The sequence below is a fragment of the Podarcis liolepis genome, assembly GCF_965112155.1.
Source record: "Podarcis liolepis genome assembly, chromosome: 2".
NCBI lineage: Eukaryota > Metazoa > Chordata > Lepidosauria > Squamata > Lacertidae > Podarcis > Podarcis liolepis.
Window position 1 is genome coordinate 58,547,685 of NC_139555.1, and position 27,169 is coordinate 58,574,853.

Below are 27,169 nucleotides of genomic sequence, written 5' to 3' on the forward strand. Positions count from 1 at the left end.
CAAATTCCTTCTTGGCGTGTTATTTTACTTTTATGTTTAACTTGCCAAATTGTATACTTTCTTTTATTTTTGCTCATTTTTATTCCCAGGCACTTTTTTAAAGGAGACTCTCTTGCCTTCCTCAGTCTGGCCTAATGCTTTTTTCATAGCTCTTTTTGTTCTGAGGTGACTCACAAAACTGCAAGAACCCAAAAGTTATCAAAAACACCTCCCTAAAACAGAAGTCTTCACATATTGCCTCCTTCAAATAAATTTTCGCAGTCCAGAATGTGGCCTTGCTCAAGCAGGAATCAGGAATGGAGAATGCCAAAAGATGCCTGCCGATATAGCCAGCCATATCCCAAGAGTTTCTAGAAAACTCTAGGGACACAATCTGCCCCGGGGTGCATGTGAGGAAATGGTAAGCATTGAAAGAGGTTCTCCTCCACTTTCTCCAGTCCCAATCTAGAAATGGCTTTTAACCACTCTCAACCCCAACCTGATAATTGCCACCTGCCCAGATTTTAACTTGTCTGAATTAATTTTAAGATTTATTTTAATCAATTGATGTCTGTTTTTATGCAAAGTGTGTTGTTTTTATGATGTTAGCCTCTCTGAGCCCAGCCTTGGCCGGGGAGGGCAGGATACAAATAAATACTACTACTACTACTACTACTACTACTACTAATAACAACCACTACCACCACCACCAACAACAAACCATAATACACTCCACAGAAGAGCCCTTAGAAACTGGTGATAGCAAAGGACAGGACCTTGTAGACCTGTTGCTAGTTAGAACAGGGGCTTGACTGAGGGTGGAGGAACAAATGTTAACTTTACCTTTTTACAGTCAGCCAGTTTCTATACATACTTGCACACTCCTCTGTATCTTCCATCCAGGCAAGCAAACCCTCCAAGTGTCCCTATTTTCCAGGGACATCCCTGATTTAGAGAAGCTGCCCCGGTTTCTGATTTGATCCCTGAATGTACCACTTTTCCTTAGGATGTCCCTATTTTCACTGGAGAAACGTTGGAGGGTATGGCATTATCTGACCCCCGAGCCATCTGAAGGCAATCCTGTATAAGGAAGTTTTCTTAATGTTTAATGTTCTATTATGTTTTCAAATGTGTTGGAAGCTGCTCAGAGTGGCTGGGGCAACCCAGTAAAATGTGTGGGTTATAAATAGTAAAATTATCATGATCGAATGGGACGTCCCTATTTTCATCAGAGAAATGTTGGAGGGGATGGGCAAGCAAGAGGCATTATTGGACATTGTGAATACATTCCAGCCAAGCAAAAACACTCAAGGAAAGTGTGAAGTGTGGCTGAGGAGGAAGTGTCGTCTGAGGAGAGTCCTGAGGGCTGGATTGAGGGACCTGAGGTTCCCAATCCTTGGGATAGATGGACAAATAGCCTGGCCAGGTATAATACAGATTATTGTGTTCCCAAATTGCAGCTAGTCCAGAATGAAGCCTCCAGTGTGTTATCTGGGGCAGGCCAGAGGGAACATATGATGCTGATTTTAAGACAACTTTGTGGCTCCCAGTTGGTTTCTAGGCCCAATTCCAATTTCTGGTTTTCTTTAAAGCCCTAAATGGTTCCAGGCTAGGATACCTCAAGGCCTGCCTTCTCACATATAAGCCTATTCACCAATTAAAATCTTCTCCAGATGGTCTGCTCTGGGCTTCCTCACTACCTTGAGGTTACAGAGAGTGGTTATCTAGGAGCGGGCTTCAAAAATGGTCCCGAGTTTATTTAATTAATTAATTTAACTTGCTAAATTACGACAATTTCTGAATTGATTGATAGTCAATCTTTCTTTGAGACCCTCTCTGCTGGCTTTCAGAGGGCAAGCAAGGATAGATCTTTTTGTGGGACTTTTAGGGCTATTTCCGGTGACCTTTTTTTATCAGCCACTTGTCCCACTTTGCTTGTGCAAAGCTTACACAGAGGTTATACGATGCCTGCTCTTTATTGAGCATTCTTCCTTATTTGTTTGTGGGAGGTTATACAACAATGACATGCATCCTGATGTTCTTATGTGGAATTTATACATCTTCCCATCAATCATTTATCCCACACTTTTAAGTGCATTGCCATGTAACTTTCCTGATGACAAAAGTCTATTTTTTAAAAAAACAATTGTGGATTTGTTGTGCCAGAGCACTTTAATCCGCTTTAATTTCACACACATCAATTTCCAGTATGCAGCTGAATTTCTCCCACAGAATACTGATAGCTAGAAAGTGACCTTGAAACTCTTTGGTTATTTTAAATGTTTGAGTGGAACTTTAAATGTTGTCTATACTGATTCTGCCTCCCCATTGCTCAGATTAGCTATGATGTTTCTTTTGCTAGATTAGTCTGTCTTTGGTTATGTTTTAAAAACTGCTCTATGGTTTTTACACATGTAGCTAGCCACTTCACAGATCTTTCCAGTCGAAATTGGGTTTAATAGATAAACCAGTAACTTAAAGGGGATTGGGTGTATGTGATGCTACATGCATCCCCCTGCAATTTCAGATTGACAGTGCCATCCTAACCATGTCTATTCAGAATTCAATGGAGCTCTCCCTTGTGAGTGGGGTTAGGATTGCTGTCTAAGGCATGGGAGTCTGTGTAAATGCAGAATGTAGCATTAGGTGGAGACTTCAAAGCTGTTTCACACATTATACAGCAACAAACCTGAGTTTGCCACCAAGTGTGGGAATTCCTGCTAATTCAGTTGGGAATTCCTGCTAATTCAGGCTCCCCAATGAGTGTTGCTGTAGGATAGACAAGTTTCCAAATACCAAATGCCTCAATGACTTTGGCCGTACATGCTTGAATGAGTCATCTTCCTGTATAAACCAGCCTGGGTGTAAGGATGGGAAAATTTTGATTTATCTTAGTGCCTCATTTTACAGTTCAGTTCTCCAGTTTGTGATACTCACATGAAAATAAACACATTTTTGAAAAGTAATTTGCCCAATAGAATGCATATTTTAATGTTATTTTAACAAAGATGCATTTTCATGCACACTTTACCCTAGTATGTGCATTTTTGTACACATTACAGTGGTACCTCGGGTCACATACGCTTCAGGTTACATACGCTTCAGGTTACAGACTTCGCTAACCCAGAAATAGTGCTTCAGGTTAAGAACTTTGCTTCAGGATGAGAACAGAAATCGTGCTTCGGCAGCAGCAGGAAGCCCCATTAGCTAAAGTATTTGGCTGGAGTGCTACATTGCAAAATCGCGTGGATTTTGCGTGATGGCTAAGTTTCAGTTCATGTGCACAAATGAGGCATGTTTACCTTTCAGTGTGAACCACATTGAATTCTCCCCTGTCCCTACACGGGTGTTAAGATCTGCCAGGGAGACTCTCTTTAATGCTTGTCAATCAGGAATAGTGCTAGGCGATGTAGGGTTTTCAACACTGTGGTGTATCGTCAGCCACACATCGTGGTTTGGTGATATACCGCAGTGCTGAAAAAAGATGTATTGGCCCAAGCTGGCAGGTGAGACTGCCGCAGCTCTCATCGTGGGAGCTGAGGTGCTTTCGCCCTAGCGCCTTGTGGGCTGGGGCCAATACAGCTGGCCCCAGCCTGCTGCTCAGCTGGGGAGCGGAAAGGCTCCTGCCCCCAGCGGAGCCAGCCTCGAGTCCCCTGCCTCTCGTGCTGGAGCAGCAAGAACCTTGGGGCTCCTTGGCCAAGCTCCCTCTGCCTTTGCTGGCACAGAGAGCGGGCAAGCTACTTTACCCACTTACCCACACTCCCTGAAAGCAGCAGTAGCCAAGAGCTTGGAACCTGTCCAGGTGGTTGACTGCCTTTGCCTCCTCCATGTTCAGGTGTGCTGTCTCTTTCCTTTGGTGGGGGGGGGTCCTTCACCCCAGGAGAAATGATGCACCCCACCCTCCTGGGCGAAGTCCACAAGACACAGGGTGCAAAGCCACCCTGTCTGTGCCAGAGAGGGGCTGCTGGAGCAGCGTTGGGGCTGCCAGCATCAAAGAGCCCCTACACTGCCTGGCTGCCTTCCACTGGAGGGAGGGCTCGGTAGAAGGAGAAGGCAGCCAGGTGAGGTCAGGGAACTCTCAGCTGGGAAGCAGAGGCTTCCCAGTATATTGCTGGTAAAACCGCCGCCACTTGAGTCCCTCTGCCTTCAGCGCCCAGCTAGTTTGTTTCTCCCTCAGCAAGGACTCAAGTGTGGTGACGGTTTCACCAGCAATATACCACTGAATGAAGCTGTCATGGCAGTCTGTGTCCACATACACAGATATAGCTATATGCCGCCCAGGCCTAATCAAGAGCTATATACTATGCAGGACTCAGCCTCCATAGCGGCACATTGATTTGGTAGTCCTCTCCCCTCTGAAATTTGGTTGCCACCTTACTCTCTTTTCATTCAGATGCTAGCCAAAACCTTGGTTAAACTTGACTCAGAGTCTTAGAAGCTATTAATATTAAGCTGGTGTGTTGGTTTAATGTTTTCTCTCTCTTTTTAGGGTAATTGTTTTTTGTTCTGCTCTTACATTGCTATGGGTTTATATTTTTAAGGTTGTGTTTGCTGTTACTGACCCTGAGATCTTTGCCTATAGCGAAGTCGATAAATCCTATGGAGAGGTCTATAAATGTTTACATAAATAAATAATAAATATCACATCCATCACACTCACACTTTACATATTTGGGTGTATCGTTGGAAAACGTTAGAAGTGCACCTAAAAACTGCCTTTGTGCTTTGAGGATATAATCATTTAAAAAAGCAAATTAATGTAAAGATGAAACTTGGAAGGTATATGAACAGAGACATCTCAGTCCTGAGGAAGACTCAGCAGACTTTTAATTAGTTAGGCTGTTGTGCCCACATGTAGCAGAGACAAGGTAAATTACTCAAAATAATGGAAAAAAAATCAAAATGTACTAAATTTGCATAATGTCAGGTCCTGCCTGCTTTTGGGCTTCCCATATGCATCAAAATACACACAGTTGTACACCGAGCTCCAGGTGATTTAGGCTGCAATCCTGAGAGTAAAATCCTCTGATTTCAATGGGACTTACTTTTGAGTAGGCATAAGAATGTTATGATACAGGGACAATAAAGAGGAAGACTAAATCCTAGACTCACTCAATGGCCAGTCTAGTGTAAGAGGAAAATAAATGGGCCGATAATAAAATCAGAATGCACATTAAAAGTACTTTTCCCCAAACAATTATGGGAACCATAGTTCCCCACAGAGCTACAGTGCCTAGCACCATTAACAAACTACACTTCCCAGGATTCCTTGAGAGAAGTCATGGGCTTTAAATGTCCACTGAATGTCCTTTTAATGTGTAGTATGGGTCTGCCTGACATCCCATCGAGTTCTATGGGTGTACTCTCACATAAATGGCTATAGGGCTGCATCTAAATTTATTGGCTTCAAGGGGGAAGTGGACAAATGTATTAATATCTTGGTTCATGCGAGCATTTATTCAAAAGTAAGTCCCTGTTGACAGGGCTGACTTCCTAATCTGATGCCTTGCTAGTATCCTATTGGAGTCAGGAAGCTTTTCCTTTCCTCCTTCTCAGGCTGCCTTTCTTTGACTTCACCATAACAACACTGCCAGATAAACGGAGCAAAAAGAGCTCTTGGAGAGATGTTTTGCAGCGATCATTTGAGCATCTTCGCACAGAAATAGTACATTGAGGCCACTTTCCTGGCTGTGGATCTGTCAACATGGCTGAAGTCTTAGGATATTGGACACAGATTTATGCAGAAAATATGGCAGTTCTCCACATATCACTTCCCATGTGATTTCTCTCTCCCTTCCCACCCCTTAACCAGCAATCAAGTTCAAAATATGAGACTGAAAATAGTTCCAATGGCTACCGCAAATGACGTAGTCATCAAAATAGCCAATTTTTTCATACAGTTGTTGCAGTGAACTAGGTGGGTTTTTTTTTTAAGAATGCAAAAAACACAGCGCGTGGGAAAAGCTAGTTTTACCGTAAGATAGTATGTTGTGAAACAAACACGCCTTACGTATGTATAATTAAATAAACCCCCTTTCCTGATGCTCATGTTTACCTAACCTCACAGTTACTGTATAGTCGCAAATTTGACCTTCTTTGACAATTTGATTCTCCTCTACTTTTCAATTCACAATCCAACACATTTACTAGGAAAGCCTAATTGTTTTCAAAAGGGCTTCAAATTATTCTGAGACTTAGGATGTTAGTGGCTTTAAGTAACCACTTTCCTAGCAATGCCTTCAGCAACAGTCTCAGTAGTGTAATCCTTCTCTGCATAGCTTTGATATGTAAAAATAAATGAAGCTATAGAGATATATTGGGAGCACTTCAAACCCTATTGAAGAAATCAGAATTATCATTACTGTTCCTGTGAATGTGTCACTTTACTCCAATCTTGGATAGATTTGGGATCTGTGCAGCAAAGCCAAAGACCTACAGCCACCTTTGCATTTCATGGCTATTTGCCCCCCCTTGTCCCTCCTCCTGGGATGCAGGTGGCGCTGTGGGTTAAACCACAGAGCCTAGGACTTGTCGATCAGAAGGTTGGTGGTTCGAATCCCCGCCATGGGGTGAGCTCCCATTGCTTGGCCCCTGCTCCTGTCAACCTAGCAGTTTGAAAGCACATCAAAGTGCAAGTAGATAAACAGGTACTGCTCCGGCGGGAAGGTAAACAGCGTTTCCGTGGGCTGCTCTGGTTCGCCAGAAGCGGCTTAGCCATGCTGGCCACATGACCCGGAAGCTGTATGCCGGCTCCATCGGCCAATAAAACAAGATGAGCACCGCAACCCCAGAGTCGGCCACAACTGGACCTAATGGTCAGGGGTCCCTTTACCTTTATCTTATCCCTCCTCCAGTCCCATCACCCCTCTTTGAATTCATGCTGTGTTCATCTCAAGCAACTGAAACTGACACTTAAAAGGGGATTCTAGTCCATAAAAGGTTCTCTCTGTCAGAAAAGTGTGTTTAGGATTGCAGCCTAAGAGCAAGCTCCATTGAGCTCGTTCTACTCAGAACTTATTTCTTACAAGATTATTTTGTAATCATGGTTAAATATTTGCCTGAGTATTGCAAGCTTGCTTTCAGCTGTTTATATGGGGGTGTCGGGGACTCCAGTTCTGTTCTTGGCCTAAAGTGGAGTATTAAAAACCTATTGTTGTACCATGCTTTTTCTCCAGTATCTCTCCCCCCCCCCAAATCAGGCTGTTGGAAGTCTATTGGGTATACACCAGGAGTATTGTTAGTTAGGTTGGAAAAGGGAGTGTATCCTCTACTTCTCCCCCTCAGAAAAGGTTCAAGAGAGGGATGGCTGCTGGTCCACAATCTTCTCACTTTTTTCTGGAAAACTGGCCTTGGATTGTTTCAAAGATTTATTTGGCCAAAAAGGCTGACACAAAAAAATGGGATGGCTTTATCAAAACTATGTTCAGCTCTTAATTAACCTGCTGTCTCTACCCAAAACTGCAGGCTTCAGCCAGGAGCTCTGATGCTGGAAACATCGCTTTGGAAACTGTAGAGCTTACTTTCTATTAACAAGGAGTAAATAAAACACCCAACCCTTTCCATTTTCCAGAAATGGAGGAGCAAAAAGCCCCTCTGTTCCTTTTCTTTCTCTTTCTACTTTCTCCCATGTACTTTCTCTGTACATGGGAAAGACCCTGATTTTAAGGGCAAGCCCCATCACTTCAACCAGGAAATCATCACTTATTGATTTCATTGTAGTTCACTTCAAAGTTAAGTGCGCTGTATTTAATATTGTAGCACTGAGATCACAATCTTGGAAACAATATCACTGGAATCTATGCACTAAATATAGGGGACTAATTCAATGGCTTTGAGGCAAATCCCACGGTAAAGTCCACGGGACTCAATTGCAATGTTCAGTGTCAAAGTTATAGTGATACCTGATCAATTTATGCACAGGCCACTCTTTCACTTGGTCTCATAGCATGTTTACATTTTGGGGCTCATTATATAAGAAGACAAAGGAGGAAAAGCCCACCACTACCAGACTGCAGTATTAAATGTAATATTCAAAATATCCTCTGGGATATTTTCTTTAGATTAGTGGAGCTAGACATTAATATAGCTAGAAAGGAAGACCGAAAGCATTTGAAGAGGTTTTTTTTTATTATTATTCCCATGCTCTTAATTTTGAAAAAAAAAATCACAAAAACATAACTTATAAAACAATATATATACTGCATCCTCCACAACAGCATTATTGAAACATCCAGCGTAACGGTTACCACAGGTGGGAATACACTGGGAAAGAAGTACCTTGTGCATTTTATATTACGTTTCTTTGTCATCTACAGGTAATAAGTATTGACAGAAAGAAGCAACAAATATGTCTGCAGGAAAACTTCATATGCGTTTTTAATGCGTATTAATAGTTAAAGATCATATTTATCATTTTCATAGTCATTTTAAGTATTATCTACATTTACATCATAACACCTTTTTAAGATTTCTTGTTTGGGCTCCTTGTTTTTTGTTCAGAGCTGGAAAAGCAAAGTCACTTTTTCAAACATTTCCCCCAACCTCGAGATTACTATACTCCTTTCCTTTTAAGATGCAGTATCGACGTTTCAGGATAGTCCTTTTCCGTATTTTAAACATTTCTGTCCCTAGATTCTCTAGGAGAATTCTTTCTTAATTAAAAAAAAGAGCCATTTAAATAAGGATGAACGATAATTTGATTATCAGGGGTAAGACTTTGCAAAGGGGAAGGGCTGGGAGGGGGCGTTCTGCAAAGTTCCTTTTTAAAGGGAGGCGATTTAAAGAGGGATGTTGGGGGGGGAGATACTGCCGTCTTGGGAGGGAATAAACGAGAGAGAGGTAGGAACCTTTTCCAGCCGCTTAGTGCTCGGCATGGCCGGCTCTCCACCGCTTTCAGCTAAAGAAACAAATCCCCATCGAGAGTCACTCATGCCCGTGGAAAGCAACGCCGCCCACCCGACGGCCAAGCGCAGGGAAAGGCGAAAAGATAAACAGCACCTCCCTGAAGTGGTTGACCCTTGTCAGGATGACATTTGCTCCGCTTGAGAGTTCCCATCTTGCCATTGACCCGAAGCCCCGCCCCCTCTCACCAGAGTCCCCGCCCCTTCTCCTGAAGCGGCCGGAAAAGCAAGCAAAACCCCACCCCGGAAACCACGCCTCTTTCCCCCCTCCCACCCTCTACCACAAAAAGCCCCGCCCACGAGCCGCGCATTTCTTCGCTGGCGCGGTTTCTCCCCCCGCCCCGCCCCCTCTCCTCCCCGCCGTATTTCCTCGAATAAAGTGGACGCTTAGAAGAGGAAGTCCTGTGCAAGTTCAAGTAAACACGCATACAAAACCCGCATCATCCAGAGGAGAACGAAATACATTGCAACTCATCCCCGTGTTTCAGGGCCGGGCTGGGGCGTCGTCTGAACCCCCGCCTTTCTCTCTCTCTCTCTCTCTCCTTTCCCGTCGTCGTCGTCGCCGCCCCACCGCGCCCTTCCTCCCGCGGGGCTCCCCGGGGCCCCTTGGCGCAGCCGCCGCCGCGGTCCCTGTGCGGAGGCGCCGGCCCGTCAGCTGTTGTACTGGCAGGCGTTGAGGGTGGAGCCGGGGCTCTGCAGGCCGCTGTAGCCGAAGTTCGAGTGCTGCTTGGACTTGAGCCTCAGGCTGGCCAAGCTGGAGTTGCAAGTGTCCCGGTAGACGCTGTAGGGCGAGCCCGGCGGGCCGTAGGGGCAGGCGGGCGACGACATGGCCGTGTTGAGCGACGAGCCGCTCAGGTTGTTGAGGCCGGCGTTGGGCACGCCCGGCACGGCCGAGTGGCCCATGGACGACGGCATGCTCATGGAGGGCAGCGTGCTGGGCGCCGAGAACATGGACTGCGCCGACGAGAGCGGGCTCATGGAGTTGAAGAAGGTGAAGCTCTTGGACGAGAGCGGCGCCGGCGCCAGGCTCTTGGCGTGCCAGTAGTTGGACGGGTAGCCCGCGTACACCTCCTCGTAGGGCTGCATCAGGCCGCTGAACTGCGGCACGTAGCCGCTCTTGCACAGGTCCATCTGCTGGTTGCGCTCCCGCTTCCGCCACTTGGCGCGACGGTTCTTGAACCACACCTGCAAGGGGCGGACAAAGCAGGGCTTAGCAGGGGGCGGCCGGGCTCCGCCGACGGCCAAAGCCAGGCACGCCTTTCCCCCACTCACCCACCCCCACTCGCGAGGGCAGGAGAAGCGTCGTCTCAGGGTCGTGGGGTTGGGCAAAATATTCCAGCGGGCCAGGAGTTGGACTCAGGGATGCCAACTTGAATAAAATATTGGGGGGGGGGGGAGGCAAGTCACACCCCGCATAACTGATAATTGAGCCTGGATAGCTCAGCTGGTCAGAGCGTGGGGCTGATAATGCCAAGGTTGCAACAGTTGCATAGTCCTGCAGTGGTCCCTGAGGTTACTATCTGCAAACGGGCGTTTAATGCTCACAACCGGTTCTATGATTCTATGAGCACTTGAAGTGGCGCGCACACGCCATTTGAATTGCAATACCCATCAACGGGGGGGGGGGGCTCCCTCAAATATTTTATGGGGCGGGGGCAAAGGACCCCTAGAAGTTGGCTCCTATGGTTGGACTAGATGACACTGGGACATAGCTGTCAACGTTTCCCTTTTTAAAAGGGAAATTCCCTTATTCCGAATAGGATTCCTCGCAAGAAAAGGGGAAAGTTGACAGCTATGCCCTGAGATCCCTTCCAGCTCTTACGATTCTGATTTCAATGGCCTTATTTCCCCTGCGCCCCCCCCCCCTTTATTACATGTCACATTAAGCGGTACAGAAAATAATAATAAGAATAATAATAGCAAAGTTGGCTGCCAGCCCTGTTGCCCTAAAGTACGTCTCCCTGTGGCACCCGCCGCTACGCGGTCGGAGCCTTTTTAATGGGAAGCGCTCAGCAGATGAAACTGAAGGACCCAAGAAGGGTAGCATCAGATTCAAAGTCCGGCTGTGTTTTTTTTTAATTCTCCACTGTATATATACACCTATGTTTTTTTTTTTTAATTCTCCACTGTATATATACACCTATGGGCACTGTATATAGACACCTCCATTTTATGTAGACACCTACCACTCTCTCAGCCCAACTTATGCATTTGATGAAATTAAGCTATTGCCTTTAAAATATTGCACAACAATGTCAGCCTTTAAAACAGGTGTGGGGACCTGTGGCCCTCCAGATATTACAGCTCCCATCATCCCTGACCATTGACTATGCTGGCTGGGGCTGGTGGCATCCAGCAACATCTGGAGGGCCTTAGGAGTTCCCTGTCCTGGCTTTAAAAGGTGCCATGGTACTTTTGACCGTCTTTTTGCTGCAAGCGAGCATGATTGCTGGTCTGGATTTTTTTAAAAGCTGAACTGTCACTTGCAATATTTCTCATATTCATGCTGCTCCACTCCACTGGGAAAGCTGTTTGTGGATAATCTATTATGCCAGAGAGGCCATTCAGCCTCCCTCCGCCTCCACCTCCACCCGCAGCCCTCCCAAAGGAACAGCTGGAGCTGAAGTCAATTGAGTAGAACCAAGAAGCCAGTAGAGTACAATTTGTTTCTGGGTCTCAGCTAGGGTCCAGTTCCTGTCTCTGGGGAGCAATTATCCTTAAAACTATGGCTGCGAGCCAGTTAAAGAACATTGGCTTTAAGAGGGCTTTTAATTGATTAATCAGCAAATGAATTAAATATAAATAAATATGCCAATTTCCGAAACCTCTGTCTAGGTGCCTTTCTGGGGATACTGAAGAAAATACATTGTCCATCTATTTGTGCCCAGTCTGAACTCATGTCAGATTCTAGATTTCCCTTGTCAAGTTTTCCTGCTCTCTTTTAAAAAGCCCTGGAGAAAGTTGTCCTAGGAAGAACACACTGAATTCCGTATCTGCCACCCCTCTCCCAAGCATGATGTCTTTGAGGTTCCATGCAATAAGACATGTAAGCTGTTTTTGTCCTTGCATAAATCCCTTCCTGTAGACTGCTGCTTTGGACGGGCATCCGATCTCTCTCCTCTTGATGATCTCCAAAATTTCAAACCCTCACTTCCTTTCTCTGCAGAGAATTACCTACCCTTGACCATACTCTTGTTGTGATCAGGCCCTGGCTATGGCGGCTGGTCTGCTTTGTCCAATGCTAACGCTTTTAACAAAAAACACACCAAAAACACCCTCCTTACAGATCATAAAAAGTGGGACTGGGCAAGTAGGTTTAAGGTAAACACAGAGCCAACCACCCCCTACATCCTTCGCCTTTCAATGGATGCAGCATCTGCCTTTGCGTTTAATATTCAGAATTTACAGCTTTGCTGCTGGAGAGCAAAAGGAGGCTGGTTGCTCCTGGGGTTTAATGTAAAAAACGGTGAAAGAGGAGGGGGGAGGGACCTGATGCAGATTTGTGGAAAGTGCATCTTTGGGAAATGCTTTGAGTTCCCTTTCATAAAAATCCAGGGCTCAGAGAACAGGAAAAGACACCCAACTCATAACCTGAAGCAGGACACAGCCGGATTTGGTTTAGCGTCCTGTTAAGAGACGGCAGGTCTAATGGGGAGGTATGTCTTCCACGTGGTTTCTGCTACAGGTTAAAATATCTTCCCCTCCCTTGGTGGAAAATATCGGCCTCCGGAACTGCCTGTGTTACTGGTGGGTTGTGTGGTCTTTGTACAGGTCCTGGCTAAGGAGAGTCAGGGAAAGAAGCAGATGTGAGACGACATCACGTCCACCTGGCCTCTTAGAAAGTGAGCTCTTCCATCTAACAGAAACCAGTTTTCCTTAAGTAAGGTCCTTCCAAAAAGTGGAATGGATGCTGTGTCATTGAAGGGAGCCTTTCAGACTCAGGCACCTACTTCAAAATTATGCATGTAGCTGATGCTCATCAGTGTCTGAGTTTAGGGACAACAAACTCGAATGCTACATTGAGAACAGGAAGGCGAATTGTGAGGGGGAAAGGACCAGGGAGGAGGAAGGATCCGGTGTAAATATAAAAGAGGAAACGAAGGAAGGCGACACACTCAAAACCTGTAATTCATTTTTCAGAAGGTGCTTCCAGACAGGAATTTCCTGAAAATGAGGCTAATAGTTTTAATGATGGCTTCTAGACGTTTGCAAATTAAGGGTGGATTGGCAAAACTGAGTTTTAAAGCTGCTTCTAAATATATATGTGTTATCTACAGAAGGCTGAAGGAGAAGAATTGCAATGAATGGGAATGAATTCCCCGAAAATTTTCCACACCAAATGTTCAGCTTGCCCACACGTCTATTTACTGATTTATCTACCTCTTACTTGCCAAAGTGGCTTCTAAGCTGTTTACAAGTATAAGCGCAACCACAAAATTTACTTGGGAGGAAACCTGATTTTTCTGGCTGCCCCTGAAAGGTTAAAAGCGGCATCTGCAAGCGACGTTTTTATTGGTTTGTTTTGTCCAGGTCTCAGTGATTTACGAAGGCCAAAGTGGGATTTCCGAAAACGGCCTTTCTTTTAGATTTGGACAGAAGTAAGGACCGGGCGATTCCAGCCGAATGAAGTCCTAAAAACGGGGCTAGTTCCTAGAGTTTGAGGCTGCAGTCTTACATCTCGCTTAGGGGGAAATTGAACCCGTGGGGAGGGACACCCCTTGGCAAGAATATAGGAAGGTGTCCCTTGCCTTCCAGTGATCCTCAGGTGATCCACTTCGGTGGATCGCGCCAAAACTAGTCCCTGGAAAAATGCAGCATATTCCCCGTTCTTGCTCATGCTTTGTTTCAGACACACGTCCCATTGACCTCAGGGATACTTCCTCTCGAGTCACTGAGACTCGGGGTTGCTGCTTAAATTTCCTACACTGCAAAAACGACCCATAGCCCCCCCTTTTTTTTTTGCTTGTCACAAGAAGGGCTGCCATTTCGCGCGCAGTTCCCGGGGATTAAGCCGGGATTCACTTTTGAGGAGACAGAGCTTGCCTAATTGCATTTTCTGAAATAAATATCAAACCTCTGCGGATTTCCCCGTTCTAATAGCCCGATCCCTAAGCCGGTTAAGTGCCCGTTTATTTATTTATTTGAAAATAAATTAGCGGGGCTTCCTTTGCAAGTGCCACTTGGGGACAGAATATCAGCCTAACAGGGCGATTTAAGCAGACTGAGGAGGAGGTGGCTGAGATCCCATGCAGGCGTGACTTGAGAGTCACACTGGACTTGGTGTGATTTACCCCCGAGTAAAAGTGCATCGGATCCGGCTTCACTGTGGTTTCAAAAACCCCAATACTCCAAGCTGACCTCCAGCGAAGAAAGCAGTTCCCTTAACGTTTTCCCGAGCTGAGTTTACGCATATACTCCCCGATCGCATCTCCTGCCCCACTGCGGTATACAAGCCCCTTTGAGGTGGTCGCCAGCTGGAGCGCATGATGACGCGGTTTTAAGAGGATGCAACGCAAAACCATTGAACTGAATGGGCGTCTTGACATTCGCTTCCGCCCACTGTAGTTATGTAGCAAACTATCCTCAGCGCGGATTAAACGCACCCGCAGCTCTGGCGCTAGAAGGATTCATTCTCCCCACAGTGTAAGGAAGTATCCTGGGCTCGTAAATGGGAGGTGGGGGTGGAAGAGGAGAAACAGAGAAAGCAAAGAGGGCGGAGAGAGAACCTCCAAAAAAGTCCAATAAACTAAAAATCCAAAGTTAAAAACAAGCTAAGAAAAAGTCTAATAAAATACTAATCCTCTCCCTACGGCAAGATATTTTTTCCTACCAGTTGGGGCAGGAAAAACTTTTAAAAGAAACAAACAAAACAAACAAACAAACAAACAAACAAACAAACAAACAAACAGAAACAGCCTCTTCAGTTGTAGGCAAGAGAGGCGTAAGAGAACATCTCTGTACTGATTTAGGATTATAATGATTTGTTGACTTGGGAGCCCAATGCAACTGGCCCTGGTAGCCGAGTTTACTCGGCGGATCCTGTCCGTGCTGCGCGAGCGATTCCGACCTACGCACAGACTTGGAAGTCGCGGATCCTTTGATTTCAACGAAATCTCTTGAAGCGAAAGTGTGCTTTGGGGTGTGTTAGAGCTACAAGTTAGGAAAGATATTAATAATCAATATATCCTCTCCTGCCACCCTCAACATTCCCACACCCACAAGGCCCAGTCCATATAAAGTCAACACCAATGGGATTGTTACTCCGATCCCGAACACTGAATTTGTAGTTTCTTTAATTCCAGGGGAACTTAGCGTTTTAGGGCCACGCGCTTGAAATGAACTCTCACCGAAAGCGGATTGGGCACAGTCAGGGAGACGGAGCCATCCGCTTAAAAAAAAAACAGTTTTGTGAATCAGGCTGTTGGCGTTCAAACAATATGTACACGAATATAAGGAAGGGGTGGCCAAAACAAAGCGAAACAAAACAAACCGCACAGGAAATGGGGCCTTTTATATATGTTCCCTGCTGGTTTTAGGGATTTTGCACAGCTCTCTCTAACACACACAGAGCACCCTCAGCGCAACATATCAAATGGCATTTCATTTCGCCGGGATTTACTTTCAGGCAGTGGGCACGATCCAGCAACAAACCCTAGCTATGTTTAACTGAGAAGTCCGACTGAGCGCTATGTAATTCACCCTTGCGGATTATGTTTCCTGGGGGGAGTTAAGCAGGTACTTGGCTAGGCCGCTGAATTCAATGTGACCTTCCAGGCCAAAGCAGTGCATTGTTGCTTGGAATTAAGTCTCAGTGAGCTCTGGTGAACCTGAACCCACAGCAACGCACCTTTCTGAAGTGCTTATTTTGGGCTGGATCGTGTCCAGTGTTCTCCTCCAGGGCACTCCAGGACAAGCCTCTTAATTTATTTTAAATCTCCGCTTTCTGCAATAATTTAAGTACAGCGCGCAAATGCCACGTTCTGTCCAGCCAGCGCCATTCACAATGCCCAGCGCGTGCAAACGAGCGCGGCCCTTGCCTTCTCCTACATTAGCTAAAGGCGCGGTGTGGTCGCTCCCCTACGCAGAATGCGGAGACGCCAGAATGTGGGCCGGCGCTCTACAGAGGGCTAAAGAAACGAGGCATTTCAGAGGGTGTCTCTCCTATTCTTTCCCGCCTCTGGTTTGTTTAAATATGCTTAAACTTAGAGCTGAAGTGCAGGGCTCTGTCCTGGACGTGTCTCCCGGTCTCACTGACCAAGTTAGCTGCAGTCTACCATCTAAGGAAATGCGCCAAGGAAACGCCGCGCAAGCGAAGCACCACCCAATGAAAGCGGCCGGGGCCAAGACTCGCCTGGGGGGAAAAAGAAACCCACAAGTTCCTCACTTCTAGATCAGACGGCACAATTGTTTTTGTTTTGTTTTGAAAGATCCTTTCATGGCCCCACGAAAAAGAGCGCATTCATAAAGGCTTTCTACCCGGATGCCTGGGCTCCCTCTCTCTCTCCCCCAGCAATCGCCCGAAGAGAAAATAGATTTCCTGCTTGGTATTAAATGGCTGCATTTAATTAATGCAGGAGAGAACAGTAAATTCTGAAAGATGGCTCTCCTGGCCAAGACCCGCTTTTCCCATGCTACGGAAAAGGACAATGATCTGGGGCGGTCTCAATGATCTCAAGATTATTATTTGTTTACGGTTATTATTATTTGTTTATTTGTTTACGGCCCAATCCTGGGCATGTTTACTCGGTTGAGCTTGCTCCTTAACGATCGTAGGATTGCGCCTTCAGCAGTGCAATGGAGCAGTGATTTTGTTTTAAATAAAGCCTCGCCCGCGTTTCTGGAGGCCTGTCTCTCTAGCGGCTTTAAAGGGCCAACGACGCGCCAGGAAGGGCGCCTTTCCACTGCCGCCTTCTCTACCCCTGGGCCCGGGAGGCCCCGAAAGGGCTCGGGGCTGCTTGGATCCTGCACTCTGCGGATCCTGATTTTCAGTGGGAAATCACCTCTGATGCTCCTCCGGGGAACTGGCTCCAGCCCTGTGGTCGCGGCCTGAACTCGCCCCGGGATTTCCCCTCCGCCGGGAGCCCGACGCGCAAAGTTTGTTGCGCGTGGATTCTTTGGTCCTCAGGCGCGCAAGTGAGGCCCGATCCCTCACCTCGTTTACTGTGCGCCATGCACGTTTTCACTGGGTTTTGCTTCCCAAATCGCAGTCTCCCCGACCCCCACAACCCTTGGCGTATAGGGTGCTTCCTCGGATTTCCTAAAGCAGGCTTGGAGCTGGAGCTTAGCCGAGTCCACTCAGAAGTAAATCCCGTTTGGTTTCTTACTCCCGAGAAAAGCTAAGGCCGCTTGCGTGCGAGCCCGTTGCTTGGGAGTAAGCAGCGAGGCGCACGTCTAAGGAGTGACGGGGACTTTCTCCTCCACGCTACCCAACTCTGTGCACGTTTATTCTGAAGCAAGTCTCGCTGTCCTCGGTGGGACTTCCTTCCAAGCAAGTGGGAATATAGGGCTGCAAAAATTACCTTGGTTAAGGAGATGGCAAGCACAGAGCAGGTCAGGCCCAGCTCAGCCTTGTTTTCCTGCATGGAATTATGCATTTTGCTGCCTTCAGTACTGTAAAGCAGATTCCCCCATTCCTGAAATACTGCCTCTTTTTTCACTACGAAGGAGCTAATTCTAATTACAAGCTATAGAACTTCCCTTCTCTTTCTGTAGATCTTCCTAGCATAAGGTGATATCGACCAGAGATGGCTTAGGATCTGTAAAAACAAAGCACCCTTGGACAGTCCCACCAGCGCCAGATCCCCCGGATCTCTTCCTCATCTTCCAACAACGGGCGCTTCCTCTTAACCGCCTCCTGCCCCAGTGGCTCCCTCTCCTCGGATTTCACCTGGGACTCCTCTATTTGGTAGACCGGTGTCTAAATAAGGCTCGAGGCTGCGCTCCTCTCGGCACAGGCGCACCTACCCGGCAGGAGCAGGTCGCGCTACCTCTGGAACAAACTTACTTGGATGTCCGTCCCCTGGGACGCGCACATGGGTGGGCTTACTTCCGAGAAAAGCTCTTTCTCGACCTGGGCTCCATCCGCGTCCAGCCAAGAGGCGGGAGGGCCCAGGGGAGTTGGCGATGGGCTCTTACGGGCTGCCTCGGAGTTGTCTTCAGGCAGGCCTGGGAAGTGGCTGGGTTGGTTAACCCTGGGAGGCGGGCGCCCGAGGAGAGAGCGGAGCGTGGCTCACCCTGACTCGGGGCTCCGTGAGGTTGGTCCACACCGCGATCTCCTCCCTCATGCTCATGTCCGGGTATCGGTTCCTCTGGAAAGTGGCCTCCAGCTCCTGCAGCTGCTGGCTGGTGAAGTGCGTCCTTTGCCGCCTCTGCTTCTTCTTCTTCGCCGGGTCATCCACGTTCCCGTCGTCGCTTTTCTGCACGCCGCTTCGCTCCTTTTCTGCAAAGGCAAAGGGCCGGGCATAAGGAGGCGAAAGAAAGAATTACAATTAGAAAGGGCGGGGGGGGGGGAGATAAAAATGTCCAAACTGCTTCTCCTAACTCCCCAGCCCAAGTCAGCACCACCAAACTCTCCTTCGGAAAGGAATCTGAATGAGGTCTGGATTTGTAGCCCAAATCTTCCTCCAATGAATCTTTGCCCAGCACAGCAGCGAGAGCTCCTGGACTGAAACCATCGCGTCTGTTTTAGAAAGCCTCATCAAACACAACCCAGAACCAAGGATTTTCCATTACAAAAGCAAAGGCCAGTCCAGCCCGGATCCTGACCTAGTCTTCCTTTTACGCAAATGACAACAGATTTTGTTTTGTTTTGTTTTCGTAATGTACTTTAAGAGATTCAAGGTGGGGGAAACATTTCTTTAAAAGGCGTGGGAAACCTTTACAAGTCATTTCTTTAGGCACTTTTTAAAAGTCTCTAAAAACAATGAAGAATTCACATCGATTTTGTTGTTGTTTTTGGATATTTTCCTAGCAGGCACCAGGACACAAAATATACTCCCCACAAGGGGAAAGTTTGAATTTACTTAACCCGAAAACGAAGCCTTTCACACAACTGGATTAAATTTCTACTTTGGGCATTTGGATTTTGACAGTCAAATGATTTTTTAGTTAGGTAAAATTTAGAACCTCATTTTTCTATGGTTCCTTAAATAAAGTAAAACAACAGCAAAAACAAAATACATTTGATCCCACCTACACGTTTCAAAAATGGAAATTATATGATTTTTTTTTTTCAGTTTCAAAGTGCAAGATGTGTGCACGTGCACACACAATTTAAGGCAAAACACAATACCTGCTAGTTAGTTACAGTACAGCATGTACAACTGGTACAAGCTTCTATTGGCACATTACATCAAGACCGGGGCTTCACTCTACGACCCTCTGAAGTCAATGAAGGAAGACTTCGAGGGCAAGAGCTCCATTGACTTCAACGGGCAAAATTTAATAATATTCTGAACTCTGCCTGACATCCATAGGACTTTCAAGATGTCATAGGTATGCGCCCGGGAGTGCAAGTATCCTCGCCTTCAATTGACTCGCTTCCGAATAAATACGCACAGGATCGTGCTGCCTGGGCAGTGGTTAAATATATTGCCTTTTGCTGGTTCGATGTCTCCATATTTTTATTCCTGCTTAATAATATTAGTATATCTACTTAAATTATACAACGTTCATTTTATAGCAATGCATTCTACAATGGAGCGAGGGGCGGCGGCGGCGGGGAAATCTATGGCTTCTTACTTCTTTAAAAGCAATATAAGAGGAATACCTAGAGACGTCAATTTGATTTCAGTGAATTTCGTGGTTCACCGGAACTACGGTGCTAACATATTAATGTAGAAGAAACATATTTCAGACCGGCAACCTTTTTCTATCATGCAGCACGATCCTCTACTTGTTTACTCAAGAGAAAATCCCAGAATCCAATTGGGACTTGCTCCCAAGGGGTTGCCTCTAATCATTTCGTCTTAACTGAAGCTATTCAGCTTGCAATCCCTGGCAACAAATATTAACCACTGAACCCAGCGGCACTTTCTTCCGAGTAGAAACGTTTAGGGTTGGGTTACCAGTGGTCTGTTTTTCTGCATCGATATATTCGTTCATTATTGCAGAGCCACTCCAATTTTACGGGCTTGCAAACCGGTTTTTAAACTCATATTTTACGAAGTATTTTATCAATAGCAATAGACACGTGTGTTAACCGATGATGATGCGTTGCGCGTGTCAATCGTAGTATGCAAACAGGAGTCCATATGCAAATCTTTTCAGGTGGGATTATGTGTACTCCACACATAATCGACTATGCAAACGAAGCAAATATTATGAAAACCACCCATTTTACTCGACAACGCTTTAAAAAAAAGTAACATCCTCAAAATAATTGCAGTAAGTTTTAAAACAAAGGGACTATGGATCTCAGCCATAGGCTGTTGTGTGTGTGTGCAGAATGAGAGCGATTTTGTTCTCACGTACATAAAACTTTGCTTTTTTTTTAACAGGCTGATGTATAACAACATTATTTGAAGTCCCAGTGCTATGGCATTGACTTAGGATCGCCACCTTCTAATTTCTCTATGTATTGAAACGCACAAATTGTAATTGAATCCGTGCGTAAATATATGTACAACACATCAGTGTTTATGTAATTAACAAACCAAACCATAGCACAGGATCCATCAAACAGCAACCTCTTTCCTCCCATTGATTTCAAAGGTGAGATTAAAGCATACACTTTAATCAGTGGGATGTGGGGGGCATCAGAATCTCCCCCCATACACACTTTGTTTGGATCGGGAACTAGTATGTGCCATTCTATAGAGCGAGAAGAATTCCGTGTGCTCCTATCAGTGTGTGTAAGGCACGCACAGCACACATACAAACACGCGCACGCATACCCCTCAAGGACTCACGCGAACAAGAGTGAATGCGCTTTAATTCGCATCTGGAATGTTTATCCTAAATCCAAGGCTTAGTACTGAATTAATTTCCTTGAAATGTATTTCCTTGAAACGTCGTTTTATGTATCGGGCAGTGAGGATCTGAAAATCCTAAATAAACGAGCTCTCTACTCCTGCAAAAAACCCTCAATCACCTTTAAGTCACCGACTAATGCCTATCCCCCGCTCTGGCTGTGCTTAAACTGACTCCTGCGTCCATCTGGGAGCTCTGAAAGCAAAGAGGCGAGTTCAAACGGTTACACGGTTCAAACCCCAAAGTGGTAAATGACCTTATTGCAGCCTGTGATAGCCCTCTTTCCAGTAAGCGGTTTGCAAAGCAAACAAGGCCTGGAACGCGCTCGCCTCGTTAAAAGTTTCCTTGGTGGTGTCCAAGCCAGAAACCCATCGCTACCCAGATCCCACCCACTCCAGCCCCGGCTGGGCTCCTCCACCTCGCCATCCCTGGAAAGAGCAGGGCTAGCTGGCTAGCAGCACAGGGAGAAGATTTCACTTTGGGGCGCCTCCTCGAATTGGTAGAGGGAAGGAGAGCTGCCTCTGAGACAGACAGACAGACACACACACACACACACACACACACACACACACACACACACACACACACACACACACAATATATATATATATATACACATATAAATTATATACATATAAATCTTTGGAAACGCCATCCATCAAGGCGATTGAGATCTTGGCCTTTGATTTATCCGTCTTGCCCGTTTCATTACAGGGGAAAAAAAGGGGGGTCTGCCTTCTCCAACGGGCCTCTGATACAGTTTCAAATCATAACACACATTAGGCTTAATTGGTCTTAGCACATTTTTCCACTTAGAAGAAGTGAGAGGTACTTTGTGTCTTGGCGTGGACTAGCGCGGGCCCTGCTCGCTGAACCGCTTTGGGATTTATGAGCCACAGTTTAGGGGGACAACGACCACTGGGAAAGGTCCCCCCTCCTCTTTCCCACAGCTCCCTCTCCCCGCATCAAGACACATTGGCCTTTCAGCCTAGGCCCGGCCGCTTTCAAACTGCCTTTGGAAAAGAAAAAGGGGAAAGGAGGTTTCTGTCTTTATTCCGTGACTTGGATTTAAGGCGCCTCCTTTGCGCTGGAGCTGCTAAAACCGAAGCTCCTTATGATTTCAAGACCTCGTCAGAGCGCCCAGAATCATCGATTTCCGTGGGGAAATCTAGAGGCAATAATGACCATTCCCAGCCCTGTTTTTTTTACTGCTTTTGTTACACAAATTAGGTTTGTTTTAAGTTTTCCTGCTACTCTTGATCCATTTTCCTTTGTCTACGGAGCTTATGCAGTGTATATGCGTTCTCGGTATATCTATATTGTGTAGATGGCTGCGCGTGTGTCTTACAGAACCGTATGTCGAAAGTTACAACTGTCTATCTAAAGGAAAACGCACGGGGGGGGGAGGTTGTTCGAGAGTTATAAAAAGATACTTCAATTTAAATGAAGCCAATATATGTTTTGCCCTGGAAAACGAGGCTGCGATCCTGTGCACACTTACGCAGAAAGAAGTGTGGCACAATGAGACTTGATCGCAAGTAGATATGTATGAAATTCGGCTGCAAGTCCCAAAGGTTTCCGTAGATCTCCCTTCCAAGGGTGCACGCAGTATTCCGGCCATAACCTCTTCCTGTGCTCTTTTAAGCTTCCAACCCTCCCCATTCACTTCCAGGTTACAATCTGTCATCGAGGCCTCTAATCGTGGTTTGGGTTTCACGGGATCTTAACCACAGAGCTCTGGAAATTAAATGGCAAGGCAAGGAATAGGGCCGTATGTACCGACTTGAGGGACACGGCCTGGGTGTCTGTGACTCTGTTTTGTGTTGAAATAAAAGATAACCTTTTCAGCGGAGGGGCCTTATTATATGCAGGACATCCGCCAAAATTGAAACAGGCAGACAGTTTGGAGGGGGAAGAAAAAGAAACCCGAAAGTCTCCTTAAAATAACTTTAAGCATTAACTTTAAGGCTGCGATTATACTATGGATGTTTACCTGCGAGTAAGTTTCAGTATAAGCATCTACACACACACACAGACAGAGAGAGAGAGAGAGAGAGAGAGAGAGAGAGAGAGAGAACCACACACCCGTCCCCTTATTTTGGCATCTTCTAAAAATGATTTTTCCCTTTACGAAGATATATTGTAACATAATCCAAGTTTTACGTGATGGGCAGCCTATGGAACAATATAGATTATGAATGTCTGGATTTCTCAGTCTTTCTCTCCTGTACTCCCACCCTTCACCCCCTCCTGATTTTTGATGGGTGCTCCCCCATTTTGACAGAGAGAGATATTTTTACATGTTGTACGGTTTCCAGGATGGAAAAGAAACCCATCAGAGCTGACATGCTTTCAGAAACATTCTACAAAAACCGCAGTCGGAATGGCAGCTCTCAAATAAATTTATAGCACATAAATTTATGTGCGTGTGCAACGCCAATATTTCGCTTGGATGTGGAGAGCAATATACGACTATATGTTAGAAAGTTTTAATCCCTCCGCGCCTCTTTCCCTTTCTGCATTCTGCATTCACCTATTTGGTTAAAAGACAAAAGTCCTCCGGTGTAACTTCCCTTGGTAAGGAAAGCAGGCATTTGCCCTCTTTTCTTACGTGACGCAAACAACCCCAAGAACGACGCCACTCGAAGGACGTCAGCCCTTACCTGGGACTTCGGTGTCGGACGATTCGCTGGCGGAATTCTCGATCGCTTCCCTGGCCTCGGACGATCTCTGCAAATGGAAGCTGGAAGCCATGTCGTGGGGCGCCTGGGGAGCTCTCAAGCCGTCGGGAACCCTTTCCAAATTCATCCCACCTTTAAAGGAATCCATAGCAAGAAGAAGACTCAGTTGTGCCCGCCTGTGCCTTCGGGGAGGCGCGCGCGCTGATTTCCCAAGACAGGGCGAGGGTTATTCCACAGCGGTTGCAAAAGGAGAAGTCTGCTTTGGGGTTTTGCTCTGATTTTGACGGGTTAAATCCACTCGGCTTCGGGCTGGGCTTGGCTCGCTGCGGGACAGGCGGCGCCAAGCCTCGACGGGCTGTGGCTGCATATGCGGGGCAGTGGCAGCAGCCCCCCGCGCCAGCCAGCCCCTTCGAAGGAGAGCAGGGGGGCCGAGCGCAGCAGCAGCAGCAGCAGAGCGCAGTGGCGCGAGGTGGCCGCTGGCTAGCGAGGGAGCTCCGAGTGCGCTGCCCGCGCCCGTAGGTCTGTAAGCTGTCTCGTAGCTCCTCCCTCGCCGAGGTTCGAGACCTCCCCGTCCCTCCTCGCGCTGAGATGCCTTCCCTTCCACGCTGGGCCGGCCTCAAGGGAGCTGCCTGCGAGCCGGCGGCCCAGGCGAGCGCTCTCGGGGGCTGGCGGCGGGGCGCATTTCTTAAAGAGACCGCGCCGGGGAAGGAGCGCTCTCGCCTCTCTCTCCCGGGTGGCTTGGCGCTGCTCTCGCTCTCTTGCCTCGCCTCCCCTCGCTTGGCTTTAAAAGAACCGAGGCCCCGGAGCAGCCTGGAGCCAATCAGGTGGCTCCTCTTGCCTCTCCATCAGCGCCTGCCTCCTGCCAGGATTTATGGCGCAAGCCAAGGTCCCATTCCAGCCAAAGGGGACCTTCTGGCATTGACATCACCGGAGGAGGGGGGAGGAGGAGGAGAGGGGCTGGGAAAAGGTAGATCGCTCCCACCCCACCCCCGCCAGTCTCAAGGAGGTTTTCCTCTAGGGAACGGCCATAGCTTTTAACCACATCCTATTGGAATCCACGAAGCCTCCCACGCCACTTCAGTGGCATCATACGGCGCCCACTCTTTGGTTGCCAGTGCGCATGCTCCACTTCAAAGGGGATTAGTTCCGTCCTAAGAACTCCTGTCCCAATTTACCTGTAAACGAGGCTGGTTGGAGACCGAGAGGCTGAGCCGGCAGTAAACCGGCCATAGGATCGGCTTGTGCGGCTTTTTGGGGGGGGCGGCGGTGGGGATGGGATAGTCCAAATTGATCCTTAAAGGCTTCCTTCCCCAAACTTGGGAGTGAGCCCCACTGAAGACAAAAGGGTTTACTGCTGAGCAAACCGGCACAGGATTGCTGATAAAAAAGTGGGGGCATGGGATGAGCTCCCAACACCATTGCGATGCTCACGTGTGGATTTGTTCGGGATTATCATGTCTCACCTTCCCAATAGAACTTTCTGTGCCGATAGGATTGCTCAAGCCTAAACGACTTTTAGGCACAGGACATAAACCGCAAAAACCAGCCGGGGGTGTGTAGTTCTTTCGGATTAAATCGCGTTGTGCAAAACGGGCGTGCTATTGCTTAGGACTCGTGTAAGGTCAAGGGGGAGGGGGGAGCACGAGAACGAATTCAGCCGAGTTGCTCTGGTTTCGGATAGGGTGGTGGCACGATGTTCTAACTTCTTCTAGGGGTTCGGAGGTCCCTCCGCGCCCATCCATAAATTTAAGAGCGACAGAGAACATATTTCACCCCTGGATATAAATCCCCATCTAAAAATTCCAAGTACAGTGATACTCAACAGATTTTAAAGAAAAAGCAAATTAAAGTACTCATTAGGACCCCCACCCATTTTGCAGGATAAAGCACCCCTGCCAAACACTCTCTCTGGGACTGCTATACAGTGGTACCTCTGGTTACGTACTTAATTCGTTCCGGAGGTCCGTTCTTAACCTGAAACTGTTCTTAACATGAAGCACCACTTTAGCTAATGGGGTCTCCCGTTGCCATCGCGTTGCCGCTGCACGATTTCTGCTCTCATCCTGAAGCAAAGTTCTTAACCCGAGGTACTGTTTCTGGGTTGGCGGAGTCTGTAACCTGAAGCGTGTGTAACCCGAGGTACCACTGTAATGATGGCGTGGAAAGGTTGAACATAGGAAAGTTTGCTACATATTATCCTTAAATATATCTGTGAAAGAACTTGCCTAGCTGCCTATAAACTGGCGATCGGGGAGCGGAGTCGGGAAATAATTTGTTTTCATAGGGCAAGAAAGGCAACGCCTTTTCCCCCTGGCCATTTTTGGAGCCTTTGGGCTGAAGGTGTAAGAATCCATGCCCCAGCCCCCCCCAGTCCGCATTGCCGTGAGGCTGAATAAGAATATGCCCAATTGTTATCCTTGAAGGCCAGCCGGAGACTTCCTTAATGCGGGAAGTGGATTTATTTGGTTTAAAAGAGAGGCTTTTCTGGCGGGATCCTACCACCACCTGCCTGGGTAAGTTGCGGTGCCCCCCAGTGTTGCTGAACTGAGCGATGGACTCATTTCTGAGACCCTTTGATCTCTTTAAAAAGTAGAGCCTTTGGGGAGTTTTCCCTCGCGAGGCGAAAACAGTACCGCTTGAGGATGCAGCCTTTGCATTCCGTGGGAATGTCTCCCGACCTTCCCGTGGCATTTGGATTGTAGCCCACGTGAACTGAAATTCTCGTTCTTCAAGTCAACCGGGAGGCCCATTAGGGATTGCCGCAACGTGCGAGGCTCTCATTCCATGCAACTTCGGGAGGACTACTTGGGAAACTGGTTGTGGATTACAGTTTGGAAATTAATCCCTTTTGCTCCTGTGGTTTAAAACTCGCCTCTCGGTTGTCTTAAAACTGGCCTCCTAACCTCGCCCCATTTTGCAGCCCAGTGCCACTTTTGGGGCAGGTTGGATGATGATGGGAAGATCGTAGCTGCCACGTGCGCGCGCGTATACATTTTGGTGACTCCCTAATGAGTTGTTTACAGATCTGCCGACCACCCTGAATCAGTGGCGTAGCGTGGGGGGTGCAGGGGGGGGGCCCCGGCCGCACCGGGCGCAACATCTGGGGGTTAGGGTTAGGGGGCGCAAATCCACGGGTTAGGGGGCGCAAATTACTTGCCTTGCCCCGGGTGCTGACAACCCACGCCACGCCACTGCCCTGAATTCACACACACATCTCAGCCCGAGAGGCCAACTTCTGAATCCGACTGCAAGCCCGCCGAATAGTTCAAATGGGGGAGAGGCTCTTCCTATTCCTACTCCTTGAAATCTCTTCTCCAAACTGGGCTCAAGGGCAGAATATAAAGCCTGGCTCTCCCTTCCTCCCACTCAATACTAAAAAAAAGACAACGCCACTTTCAGATCCTCTGGCAACCAATGTTGAAATGTTTCTCTCCAAGAGGCCGGCTCGGTAGATCGGTTGTGGTTTGATGTCTACCTAGGTATAATATCATTGGCACATGCACCATTACTAAAGGTATCAGCGGATAGCAATAAACCAGTCGATCACTCTCATAGAATCTACCTTACATTTATAAATCCTTTAGTTGGCTATATACAGTGGTACCTCGGGTTAAGAACTTAATTCGTTCCGGAGGTCCG

General features: G+C 47.2%; 1 protein-coding gene across 3 annotated transcripts in view; it reads right to left on the reverse strand.

The window, feature by feature from the left end:
* Positions 1-8,087: 8,087 nt before the first annotated feature.
* PITX1 (paired like homeodomain 1) overlaps positions 8,088-27,169 on the reverse strand; it is a 42,590-nt gene continuing 23,508 nt past the window's right edge. For 2 of the 3 annotated variants that reach the window (XM_083488237.1, XM_083488235.1), the window contains 3 exons: positions 23,513-23,662; positions 18,113-18,318; positions 8,088-10,064 (listed from right to left, as the gene is read on the reverse strand). In XM_083488237.1, the coding sequence (XP_083344363.1) occupies positions 9,531-10,064; positions 18,113-18,318; positions 23,513-23,657 (885 nt within the window). In that variant the 5' untranslated portion in view covers positions 23,658-23,662 and the 3' untranslated portion in view covers positions 8,088-9,530. Of the gene's footprint in view, positions 10,065-18,112; positions 18,319-23,512; positions 24,225-27,169 lie in introns of those variants that run through there. The other variant, XM_083488236.1, reaches the window with a different exon arrangement.